Source organism: Platalea leucorodia, assembly GCF_965183815.1.
Source record: "Platalea leucorodia genome assembly, chromosome: 3".
In the NCBI taxonomy this organism is placed as follows: Eukaryota; Metazoa; Chordata; class Aves; order Pelecaniformes; family Threskiornithidae; genus Platalea; species Platalea leucorodia.
In genome coordinates this window covers 27,635,464-27,648,659 of record NC_138825.1, presented here as the reverse complement: position 1 = coordinate 27,648,659, position 13,196 = coordinate 27,635,464, and the positions used below count along the sequence as shown (strand labels likewise).

Sequence of the window (13,196 nt, the reverse complement as noted above, 5' to 3'; positions counted from 1 at the left end):
GCACAGACAGCTTAATTTGGCTTCTTCATGCACATGATTACATACAGATTTTTTTTCATGTGGCAGACTCCCTTCACTTTTCAGAATAAGATGGAAAAACAAAGAAACAGAACTAAAGCTGCAGAGGCGATCAAGAACATATAAAGCAAAGCCTTCAAGGAGAAAATGTCGTTCTAAATAACTCCTTAAGTTAGACAAGACATTAATTTTATTTAACACAGAGTGTGGTTCAAATATTACTATTAAATTTCCTCCCATTTCTCATGCCTGGTATACAAGACTAAAAATAACAATTGAGGTATCATGTTTCAAAACATTGTTAACTGTGTATATATGTGTGTGTATATATATCTTATTCATATGAGGTTATTACCTCTTCTTCTGAAGTCTCTGAAGTGTTAAGTTCATGCTTTTGACAGTAAGGACCTTCTTTCCAAGCTTCTGTATCACCACAGTCACAGAAACCTCCACCACCTGATGTTGTCATCTAAAATTATTTAAAAACAAAACAGTTCATGTGAATATGCATATACACACATGCACATGAAGAAATGAGTACTCATAGCTAAACTACAAAAGCACTGTCACAACACCTGACAGCTTTAGCCAGTACTCTGTTAAAAAAGCACAGTGAAACCATGCCCGTTTCTAGGATGGCTGAAAGCTTATCTACTTCATCAGTCTGCCTATGCCAAAATAAAATAAAATAAAATAAAATAAAAAACCAAAAACAAACAACAAAAAAACCCAACAAAACCTTCAAACACCCCCATTCTGCCCCATCTGAAGGCTGTGGGTTTTTTCTAGTTTTCAGTTTTTCAGAATCTATTACTTGCAATGCCATCTGTACTATTTCAGATTCTCACCTTTTTAATCTGAACAAAGCTAAATCGCTTCATACAGCACTATTACACAGTGAGTAAAAGATATGCTGTTTGCAGAAAAAACTTACAAATTGTCCACATAAGTCTTAATAAGCATAGAAAAAAGTATCTGAAAACTGTAATGATATATTTACACTGTTTTAATAAAATGAATTTTAAAGCTAAGATCACCTCTAATTAGTAAGTGTAATAATACTCTTTTTGAACCACAACTATTAACTGATTCATAGAAAAATTCTTCTTTCACCTATTTTTGGCACACAGCTACATTCTGTACATACAGATACATCCTACAGTATCAACAAAATTAGATGGACATTTGAAACAACAGTTGCTTACACTTTTGGATGTCGCCTAGACTTGTTAATTCACTAAGCTTGCAAACTAAAAGCCTACATACAAGAAGTATGCTGATATCAGCAAATTGGGTTGGGTTTCTTGGGGTAAGTTGTTGTGTTTGGGGTTTTTTTTCCTAAATCCTAGTGCTCAGTGTAACCATGCAGTGATTGGATTTATATTAACAGAAGTGCAGTATTGTCAAAAACAGATTTACAGAAAGGCTGCACTGGTAGTTTTCACCTAGCTTCTTAGTTTAAAAACACACCAAGGCATTCTTGGTTTTGTTTGTAGGTTTTTTTGAACTAATCTGTACTACTAATAGCAATAGATTACTAAAATAAACAGCATCTACAGTTTTAGTCTGCTATTTTAACTTTAGGTTTAAAAACGAACAAAAATCCTCCTATTGTACAGAATTTAACAATTCAGATGTTTAAAAGAAATAAGTTTTAAATAGAAGTGGTTTCTTAATAAAGGTTTTTCATTACCTTTTAAAAATAGTCAAACATCAATGTCAAAGCAAGCCAAAAACAACTCTAATGCTGTAAAATTCACTAAAGGACACATGTTAAAAATAATACACATTTGTAAACTTAACTGTTGTGCATAAAATTTAATTGTTCAATATTTTAAAGCGTTAACTTTCAGAACTTACACTCAGATCAAAACACTCAAGTTCTTGTAAGATTACTGCAGGTGTAATTCCAAATTTTGTGTTCATCCAACATTTTGAAATTATGTATACATTCTTAAAACTTTAAACAAGGAGTTTCATACACATAAAAAATTCTTAATGACTACATCATGTATTCCAGCAGTATTACTAACCCTGTACCGGTGCTCTCTATGAATACTTCCAAGAAAGCACTCCATGCATAACACACAAGTTGGGTCAACTGCACAGTCTCTGAAAACAGCAAAAAAAAACAGGGGCAAGGGGAGGAAGGGAAGGCAGCATTAATCAAATGTTTTTGCCTTTAATTACACATTTTACAACAGGTAATTTTCAAATATCACCCATATGAACCTTCTGACTAATTTATATATATTCTGAAAGAGGAAAGGAATGGCTTCCAAGGAGGGGGAAACAAATGAAGGAGGAAAAAAAAAAACTGTTCTCATAACAGAAGAGGCTTTAAAATATTGTCTGGGTAGCATGTGGATTTCGGCAATATAGCCATTGCCTTCAAGAGGTGAGACAAGTATATAAGCAAGTAAACAGATGAATAACAGAACACAGTACAGACAGGTAAACAGTATAAACCCAAGCAAGTTCTCTCAAGTACAGAGTACAAGCATTAACAAACTCCAGCAATCAGAAAAGACATTTTTTCACTGAACATTGGAAAGAAAGATAGCGCGCAACAGATCAGATCAAACCTCTGCTCCTAAGTTTAGCCCTACGAACTCACTGAAGAGGTCTGAGAACACAATTTCCTCAACCAAGAGATCAGAGACCATAGTAAGGTCCTGTCTACAAGCACTGCTATATTAGAAGTAATGTTTCTAGCAAAAGGGGCTAAACAAATGAATGAGACAATTATGCATTACATTTAAGTGTCTCCCTGAGAAACACTGAAAATGCATGAACCTATGCAATGCAACTGACTTCAAGGCACCTCGAGATTAAGGGAGGCAAGTTTTGCAATGTAAAAATAACTACCAAGAGAATTAATGTCTTATCGTGGTTATTATTAAAATAAGACTTCAGAGAAACAACTTATTTTCTTCAAAAGAAAACACCAGAAATGTTATTACCAAGAATTCTCTTAATTTCATTTCACCAAATAAATTAAACCAGGTAATCACTGAAAGATGATCAGGCAACCATGACTTACTATGCATAAAGTATCATTTTTGCATTAGTTTTCTCCAGAGGAGCCACTAAAGGTGAAAATGTCAAAGAAAAATTATACGAAGCTCTTCTGTTTTAGAATAATTTATGTTCATGGCTTTTTTTAATTTAAAAAATAAAAAATACTTATTGCAACAATATGCCTTCAGTATTGTGTAGATTAGTTGTACAATATTGGGCATCGATTCTTCAGAGCCTTAAACTTGTGGCAATATACTTAGAAACTCAGAAACATTTGCCAAGTAATTTCCCGAACAAATAAGGGTGCTTACACCCAAAGTAGAGGCAGACCTATAAGCTCCACAATTGGACAGAAAAGCCACAGCTTTTAATGTATTTCATGGACTCATAAAACAATTCTTTTCCGTATCCCGCTAAAGTTTAAATTAAACTGTTCTTCATTACCAAAGAAAATTAGGCAAAGAAAATTATGAACGCACAACAGGAAACATTAACAGTTTTTTAATCAAAAGAAGATGAGACTTCATCTTGATAGCAGCAAGAGCAAAAGCATTCCGTATTCACTGCTGACCCTGACTTGAGCAGAAGATCGGACAAGATGGCCTACCAAGACATCCTTTCTAACCTGAATGATATTATGATTCCATTGCTGTATTTAAATCATTTTTCTACTGAAACAAAGACCCTGAGTATGAACAGTACACTCACTCATTCTCTAAATCCTACACCAATGGACTGCATTATTTTATGTTTCCATCGTACTTGACAGTATTCTCAAGGATATACTTACATATTGAGTTGCTAGTCTCAAAAAAACAAGTGTTTAGCAGAAATTTACAGAACTCCCACAGTTTTTATTAGTCCGTATGAAGAGTATTTGATCATCAACATATTACTTATAGGCTGCAATGCAATTTGACTGGAATTAAAATACTAGTTCTGAGGTTTGGTTTTATAGCTCTTTGGGACCAGATTGCATGAAAAGGTACTGAAGAAACTGTGGAAATTCTTTTTATAGCCTCTGATAGTCCTCAGCCTCCCACATTCTAATTCTCTACCCAGATCTCTCCACTTTTTCACAGGTGTGAAGGAAGAACCTAAGAACACCTGAGAGGAGATGGAGTTCTCTTAGTGGCTGAAAGGATCTAAAGTACTCACCAGTTTAATCTCATCCATCTCAAGATAAGAGGTCTCAAAATATTTTCAGAACTGCCTATTCTAACTGATTGTTGAAACAGAAATGCAGAAGAGGCAGCTTGCTGAGTTAAGTATCTCAAGTCCACCCTGAATCAGAACTTCAGCGAGTAAGACCAATAAGGCATCAAGTTTCTAGAAAAGGAGAGCACTAGAGAGTAAAATTCCTCTACAGTCATTCTCTCCTTGTAAATGAAGGGGGTGGAAACCCAGAAAAATAAATCCTCCAAATGAGACAGACATTACCTCCCTCTGTCACCCCGCCAAGTGGGGGTTACGCCTGTTTTAGCATCCAATATATTGGTTTAACAGGTCATGGAAAGGTCTAAAAATACAGGATCAACAGCTGATATTAAACACCTGAATTACATGCACATACACCTGCCCACTTACTTCTGATTAATGCCCTTAAATCACACTGACAGTTCACCCCAACCACTTTCTTAGAATCTTGCATTTCTTTTGCACAGAAAACAATCTACATTATGCTGATTAATATTTTTCCATTTACAAACCGGCAGCGTGTTAATTTTGCCCTAGTCCCACCCCTCATGAAACACTGCAATGTTACTTTAAAAATAAATTTGGGGTATTAACTTTTCATTAGGACAGTACATTCTTATTGAAAAATGTTCCATGACTTCACAAATTATAAATACTTCACAATGCTAAGTTGAACTACCTGCAAGAATACGTAGGCTCTCCCACTTTAAAAACACGGCCACAAAGATGGGAAGGTTTGTTCGCTTGCTCAAGCTTTGGAAAACCAAATGCAGGATCTTCACCACAAAGATACCATTCCATTGGTCCCAGCAAAACGTGTTGTGCCAGCATGTCTTCTCTTTGTGGGGCAGGGTTAGGACCCCTGCAGTAAATTTTTGGTACATAATAGGCCAGATGCTGGTATACTTCTTTCTGAAGGTCATTTGCTTGCAGCCATTTCTTTTAAATTAAAAGGAAAGAGAACACAAATCGTTCATTAATAAAAATACCAAACATAGTTCTATCCATCAAGGTGACTTTTTTTATTTCTAAATCAAAAATCTAAAATGGCATTGAAAAACTAGAAAGCCATGCTTCCTTCTAAGTGCTAAATCTAGATGATCACAGAAGACAGACGTTAGGAAAGGAATAATTTGTTTCCCTGCTTGCAGATTTTATCCTTTTGACATACAAACTTCTTTTAAAAAACACAAGATTTGAGAGACCAAATTCTTAAAAATTTTCCTCTGGGATGCATGACCAGTAGAACATCCCAACATTAGCAGTAATTTTTAGGATAAGGCCCAAACTGTGCTGGTTGCATTTCTTTGGAGTGCAGACTGATGCTGCCAGCTGGGGACACAGAGGAGCAGTGGAAGCCTGGAGTTGGCAAGGAACAGGCAAAGACAAAAAGTACAAGGAGAATGGCAAGTGCAGCATTAGGTAACAGTCCCTCTCATTTAATTTCAACAAATGACCTACAAAAATGAGTGGGTTTTGGTTTCTCCTACCACCAAAATAACTTATCTGAATTACTACTTCAAGTGTGATGTTAGATCCATTAATTCTCTTAGTCAATCAATTGTAAAAAACGATGTTGACAGAGTTTTTAAAAGCCATCAAACTACTGTACCTGCTATAAGCCACTGAAAAACTCGCAGCTCTTTCTAGTTGTTTTTTTTTTTTTCCTTGCATAGACACACAGAGTAAAAAAATCCTCTAGGACAGCATTTGTTTTATTTCTGCCTTGTGGATTACAATTTTATAAAGGTTTAAACTGTAAATTAAGGCTGCAAGGTTTTTATAATAAACAAATAGGAGCAAGCACATACTGCAAGTGTGCACTGATTAAATCCTGTGTTACATAAACAGCCTTAGTATGCCATTTCTCACTGTAAATACGACAACCAGATACCCCCTGGCAACTTCAGCAAAAGAATTCAGAATCAACCTAGAACTGTACATGAAAACCAAGAATTAATTATACCAAAATAAATGGGTTTGGTAAGCAAATGTTACAGCTTGATTTACTCTGAATTATTTATGACTTACTCTTAAGAACTTATGTTTGAGACAACACAGTTGTAGTAAGTTCTTCAGGATACAGACATGTAGAATCAGCAGACCACTTCTGCCATTTAAGAATGGCTGCATTTTTGCTTTTCTTTTTTTTTTTAATATATTTTAGTATTTTTATTTACTAGACTATGTTTTCTAAAGCAGAACTTCATATTAAAAAAAACTTTATTTGTCAGTACAGCTCTTAATAGAATAATATGCATTCCTCACTTCTCTTTCCTTCAGTTTGACTTCTTAAAAATCATCATCAATCTACTAAATCTTTCTGTATTGATCTAGCTTTGGTGGTCAAAGCCCAGATTTTTTTCCAAGGAAGTCCATGGAAAAAACGTTGCCAAAAAGCTGTATGCAACAATTTAGAAGTTTACAGATAACCTCACCATTCCCACCAGGATTCAGAGAATACCACAGAAAAATGAAAAAAAGTAAAGTTTTCATTACTAAAAATTTGATCGTGTTTTTTTTTTTTTTTTTCCTAGCTCATTAGTCTTTTCCTCTCCTTTCATCATTTGTGCCAAATATCTACTACCACCAGGAACTGACCCAATCACAGTGAAACTGACTTAGTCTCTTCCATGATTTCCATTTAATAAGATCATTTTTAGACTATTTTCCAGGGCATATATTCATTATTACGCTTGCATTTTTCTCAGCAAAATACCCTTAATTTCAGCCTTTTAATTCAGCAGTACATTACTAATTTCTATCTAGAAAATACAGAGTGCATATTAGCTACACTACAAGCTCAGACAAATACCTAGCCAGAGAAAATTCTTGTTCCTCGAGTAAATGGCTTTCCCATCCCAAAAACTCTGGGAGCAGTTGCCTGAAAGTTAGGTGTGGCAACACCGATTGTCATCACACCTAAATCTCTTTGTGGAGCCAGTTCTGTATGTGTAACTGTGCATACAGTTTTAAAAATCAGATCCCGGCTAAAAGAATATCAGAAGGAAGTACAGGCTACTAGGACAAGGAAACAGATGTCACTCCAAGAGCTACTAGGAAGGCAACTCAAAATACTTGCTGTGCATCTAAAATTGTTTACTAGAAATATATGCATACATATGTTGCGCTGCCTCTCTAAATCGCTACCTGGGAGGCACCAATCTCCAGTAAAACTACTCAAAACTTGGGGATTTAACAAAAAAATTATTTGGTCCTTTAACAATAATACGTTGTATTTAGGCAAGTTTCCAGTTAGTATTTGCCTGTCTTCTATCCTGAAGTCACACGTAAGAGAACCTAACGTTCTACTCTCCCAAGAGACGTTTTTTATTAAAAGAGAGAAGTATATTCCTCTTCACTTCCCCCTCCCTCAGACTTACTCTCCTGCAGCAATTTTTGACTGCCTTGAGGAAAAAACAAAAAACCAAACAACAAAACAACTCAAAAGCACTGATCAAATAACATCTTATGTAAGTAAATACCCAATGGTCCATCAGGGTTTCTATTAAATCCACATCTAAGTAAGAGACACTAGATGAACAAAACATGTAATACGAATAAGCCACAAAACAACTCCGTTTACTGTTTCAAAAGCTAAAAGATACAATTTATGTTTTTCTTAGCTATACAAACAAATATTTCAATGTAAGCTCATGTTCTGTTACAGAGAATTTATTATTTTGATTGTTGTTCTTTGGAAGTTGTTGCAATGAGAAATTGAAGTGTGAAGTGCTGCAACTATTGCTTTGGGCTGGCATTTATTTTGTTAATACTGGGCTATCAGCAAAGTAATGCTATCAGCAAAGGAGGGAGAAAAACAATGTTAAAACCCAAGTAGGTTGTTTACTTATACAATCAGGCAGTGCCAGCAGCATTTAGCTGCTAGCATGTTGCAGATCTGAGAGTGATAGATCTCAGAATTGTAGCTTGTGCTGGTGATCACAGAGAATAAAAACAAAAAAAGAACTGACTAAGCTGGCACCTGTACCTATAGCAAATTCCTAAACGTGTTCCACTTGGTGCACCATTGCCTTTGGTTTAACTACAGTGTGGCTCAAAAAAAGCATCTGCTACCGACACAAACAAGGTAGTTTGGGCTCGGTATGGGCTACTATATGAAGTGTTTGATGGAATTATTGGGTTTTCTGTTGAGGGGAAGGAAGACTAATCCTGGAGCTAAACTAGCTAGGATATAGCTAACTATGCACATTTGCCCATCTAATCATACCTTTGTCTGCACTGTAGATCCACCACCATAATCTGAGGATAATCTGAATTATAACACTGTCTTTTATTTTCTTTTGGAAAGCAGCCAATGTAATTCTCATTGACATACACACAGACAGCTCTTCGAGGTCTTATCCTACAGACATGCACATCAGCGGTCCCAATATTTTCAACATATATATCCAGTTCCTCAAATGCACGAGTGCCTATAAGATCTGGCACCTACGCCAGAAACGAAAGTTTCTCTGAAAACTTTACCGTCAAGGCTTCACTCCTCTTCCCTTTCAACCACTCTCCATAAAAGCAGGGAAAGTGTATAAACAAGGGTGGGTTACTTCAAATATTACACTGATTTTTACTAATATTTCCTCTACAAGCGCCCCATTCTAATAGCCCGAAGTTTAACTACTGGAAGTTTTTGCCAGAACCGCATCTTAAATACTGGGGTGGAGGGGAAGAATCCCGTAAGGAACCTTCAACACTACAAAGCATGTACGGGGTCAGACATCCACCTACATTAATGAGGGGAGGGGGATCTTCTCACATCGAGGCGTGAGTGCCGGTGGAGAGATGCAAAAAGGCAGCAAACTATGCAGGAGAACTAAACTTCTCAGCCGCTTGGAGAAGGCGAGGAGGCCGCAGGTGAAGGAGGGAGACACGGAGCAGCGGCCCCGCTCCCAGCGCCGGCGCCCGCCCCCGCCAAGCCCCACGAGCGGCGGGGAACGGCGGCCGCCCCCGGCCGGGGGTGACGGCGTCCCGGCGGCCTGCCGGGGAGCCAGCACAACAGGAAAAGCTGGCCGCTCGCTGCCGGTGACTTCGGCTACCGCAACAGCGACGCTGGCGACAAGAGCAGGCTGCGGCCCGAAAGAGGGGCCGCTGCCAGCCCGGGCGGCCCTCATAAGCAGCCCAGGCAGCGACACCCCCTCACGGAGAGCCTGCTCGCCCCCCGCCCCCGGCCACGGCCTCGCCCCGGCCGCAGGAACGGCCCCCGGCCCTCACGGCCCCACCGCCGGCCGGGGAGGCCGGTGCCGCCCGCCGGCCTCGCCAGCCCCCGCTCCTTCCCCCCCCGCCCCAAGCACTTCTCGCCCTTCCGCCCCGGGCCCGCCGCCTCACCACGGCGATCTCCTCGGCGGAGCACTCCAGCAGGCTCTTGTCAATGGCCTGCACCTCCGCCTCCAAGTCCGCCGCCATCTTCTCTCCCCCCCCGCCGCGCCGTCGCCGCCGCCAAGGCACGGACACCCGGAACCGGGCCCAGCCGGCCGCTCTGCCCGGGGAACCCACTTCCGCCCCGCCTCCGCCCGGCACGTCACCGCCCGCCGCGCCGCGCCGCCCGCGGGGCATTCTGGGAGTTGTAGTCTTTCCCCGGCACCTGTCCCGTCCCCTCCCCAGTCTCCCGGGAAACGGCGCCCAGAGCCCGGGGCCGTGCTGCGGGACTCCGCCAGGGCCCAGCCCGGCGGCGGGGAGGGCCGGCGGCTCGGCACCGCGCGCCACGGCCTTCTTCACGCCGTCCTTTTTCCTTCTCCTCTCCTCCAACGCGAAGCGATGCCCAGGACGGGGGGCGTCTTCGGTCTGGCTGGCAAAGCCAGTGGGGTGGCCCCCACGGCTGAAGCCCGCTCGTCCTCACAGGCCCAGCCTGTCAGCGCGGCCCGCGGGCGAGGGGACGGCGAGGGCTCCCCGGGAGGCCCCCCGGCACCCCGCGTGGGTGAAAAGAGAAAAGATCAGTAAATTAGGTGAATCTGGCAAGTACGGCTTTGAGACAAATGTTACTGAATTGCAGAAGCTGTAAACCCTGGCTCCCAGAGGGGCCGCCCACCACCCGAGCTGTAGCGCCGTAGCTCAGCCCCGCTCATTCAGGTAGAGCTCCAGGTCTGCAACTTAAAAAAAAGTCACCACCAACAAAACCAGCAAACAATCATCCCCTGTAACTCTATTTCATTTTACTTATTACAGGCTCTGCTTCTTACGAGGTCTCTCCGAAAACCTGTCGTACCACTGCTGTACCCACGGGCTTGCCTGCGTGTCGGTGCTGCACCACTGTAATTACAGCCTGGCCGAAAACCGAGCAGACGTGTCTAACTTTGTGTGTACGGCCACACGGCACCTGAGCGACTGCGTGAGCCATGCCGAGGGCTTCACACCACACCTTCCTTCGCTTGCTGCGAATTTCTGCGTGGACCTAAGTGTCGTACACAAACTAAGTATTATTTCCACCTCGCACCCTCTGTCAGCCTTCACGGAGATGAGGACCCACCCTGCAGGAACCTACATGAACAAATCCTGCTGAGGAAGTCTTTGCTTCAGACAACTTACACTCCTAAATTTAGACAATGCACAGGAGGGGAATAAACAGGCAGGAAAGACAAACCGAGTTATAATTGCCTGAAATACTAGCTGAAGATGGCCATAAATGTTACCTTTGCCAAACACTACTAACTTACAACAACACTGTGCATTAAAAGTGAATTCCAGTTCACTGCTTATATTCCTTGACAATTTGTAAGCATTCTCATAGTGCATATGCATAGTTGGTTTTTCCCTTTTTTGTCTCATTTCTTTCTTCTCCCTTCCCCTCATTCTCCTCTCAACTAATAATTTAAATATTGAGTTACCCAAGGGAGAAACATTATCTTACATCTGTCCAAGCAGTAACAAATACATCTATGGCCATATGTTAATATAAGAAACAAGGTGGTCTGCGTGCCATTGCCTGGCTACTCTCAAAGAGATTTAACGTTCCCTGCATCAGGGGGCAGCAGCGCACGCTCACATATTAGTCATACTATGTAAGCACTTGTTTCTGAAACCTCAAGGATTTATAAATCATCGCATTTACTTACATACTGTGTTTGGGAGTTCTGGGGAATTGTGAGATGAAGGGAACATACATGTCTGGAAAGACTGATTGCAAGAACTAAAAAAGATGGGTTTATCCAGTGCTGTGAGGGAATCGTAAAAGGATGACCTGTAGAATATTAATTTCACCTCCTAATATTCTAAGAATAAGCTGAATTTCCCTTTGTCTGATTGTACCATTACTATATGCATGGTACATCTTTTTACTGCATTTATTTTTATACCGTTTGCCGCTTTTTGAATAATTGTTCTTAGAACACAGACAATAATTATATATTCCTTAGAAGATCAGTAAAGCCTACGCTGTTTCTCATTCATGCGCTGTTGATGCCTAAGGAATACAGAACATGACGCTTCTTTGGAAGAAGGCAGAGGGTGAAAGAAAGCTGTATGTTTTGATTGTCTCTCCTTCTGGGATGCATGAAGAAAATGTTAGAAAAATCCTGGGGTTTAGTAATGTGAAAGGCATCTTATTTTACCTAGAAAGGTGGGCAACCCAAACAGAAATTAGACTGCAAAGCCATTATTTCAATATGAGCATAACAGCTTCCTGGGTATCATTTTTTACATCTTTGGGTAGAATTTTCCATAACTTTTAGCCTGTGCCATTAACTTCATAAGCAAAGATATTATTCAAATTCAGGAACAATAATTAAGGTTGAGGAGACTGCCTTTATCTTCTGCCAAAAAGCCTAACTCTTCCCAAGTCTATTATCAGATAGAAATTGAAGAAAAGAAATCTAGAGAATTTAATGTTTTAACAGGGTTAATAGTAAACCCTCACTGCATTCCCCGCTCTAGCTGATATATTTCTGGGTCTCACCTTGCTGTCAACACAAAAGATAGCCCGCAGAATGCTACAGACTATGGTTATAAAAGATGCAGATATCATCTATATCTCTCTCACCTCCTGACCTGTCTGTTTAAGCACTGCTTGCCTCTGCCATTAAAAAAAAAAAAAAAAAAAAAAGGCACAAAAAACCCAACCAAACCAAAAACTAAATGGTACTTTGACTGGGGGTCAATTAACAATTAGGTTCCAGTATTTTTAATAACTGCTGCATCCATTAAAAACACAATGTAAATAGGCATAATTGAGCAAATATTAATTATGACAGTGGAGACTGATGGTTCCTTTCTAAAAACTGTTTTAGAAGCTACTAATGAAACGGGATCTTCCACACTAGAAGACTGCCTCTCGATGCAAGTCCAACAGAAGTCACCAGCGGCAGCCAAGCTGAAGCCTAGCTATTTTGAAGGAGAAAGGGCCTCCAGTAAAGCATGCTCCCAAGAGGTGCTCTGCTTGCAGAAATTATTGTCATCTTGGCTGAGTACTGCTTGAATGTGATCACCTTCAGGGCCTGTTGCATTTGTGACTAGGAATGGATGAAATCATAAGGATTGGAGGGAATTTTTAAGTAGCTGGCTTGCTGGCATGTTCGTTGCACCTTAAATGCAGTCAATTTAATATCACTGTATTAATTTGAATGTAAATAGAAAAATATTGCATATCTAGATTACAGGGGTAGATGATGTCTTCTTCATAGACTCAGAAAAATAAAACGCTATGTAATTTTCCCCACATCAATGACGTTTTCTGGCAATCATTATGAAAGTCAAGTCTTGTGAGAAGGATTCAGAAATGTGTTCTATTCTCTGTGAAAGGTTCATCTCCTCGTACAGTTGAAAAAAAATTTAAAAGCATTTATTTCCTTGTCTGCTCTCTAAAACAACGCTACAGTTGTAACTTAATTTCAAAGTTTAACTATTAGAGCAAATGATCAGCATTTTGCTTCATTAAGTTGATATTACGTACCTATATCTAAGATCATCACCTTGCAAAGACATTTGTATCTCTTTAATCTTCCCTAAGTCAG

The 13,196-nt window shown here is 40.2% G+C and overlaps 1 protein-coding gene across 3 annotated transcripts in view; it reads right to left on the bottom strand.

The window, feature by feature from the left end:
• The window catches only part of UBR2 (ubiquitin protein ligase E3 component n-recognin 2), a 58,945-nt gene extending 49,213 nt beyond the window's left edge, over positions 1 to 9,732 (bottom strand). For 2 of the 3 annotated variants that reach the window (XM_082307558.1, XM_082307557.1), the window contains exons 1-4: positions 9,580 to 9,732; positions 4,916 to 5,175; positions 2,052 to 2,130; positions 374 to 487 (exon numbers count right to left, since the gene is read on the bottom strand). In XM_082307558.1, coding sequence (XP_082163684.1) covers positions 374 to 487; positions 2,052 to 2,130; positions 4,916 to 5,175; positions 9,580 to 9,657 — 531 coding nt within the window. In that variant the 5' untranslated portion in view covers positions 9,658 to 9,732. Of the gene's footprint in view, positions 1 to 373; positions 488 to 2,051; positions 2,131 to 4,915; positions 5,176 to 8,982; positions 9,353 to 9,579 lie in introns of those variants that run through there. The other variant, XM_082307559.1, reaches the window with a different exon arrangement.
• Positions 9,733 to 13,196: the final 3,464 nt, after the last annotated feature.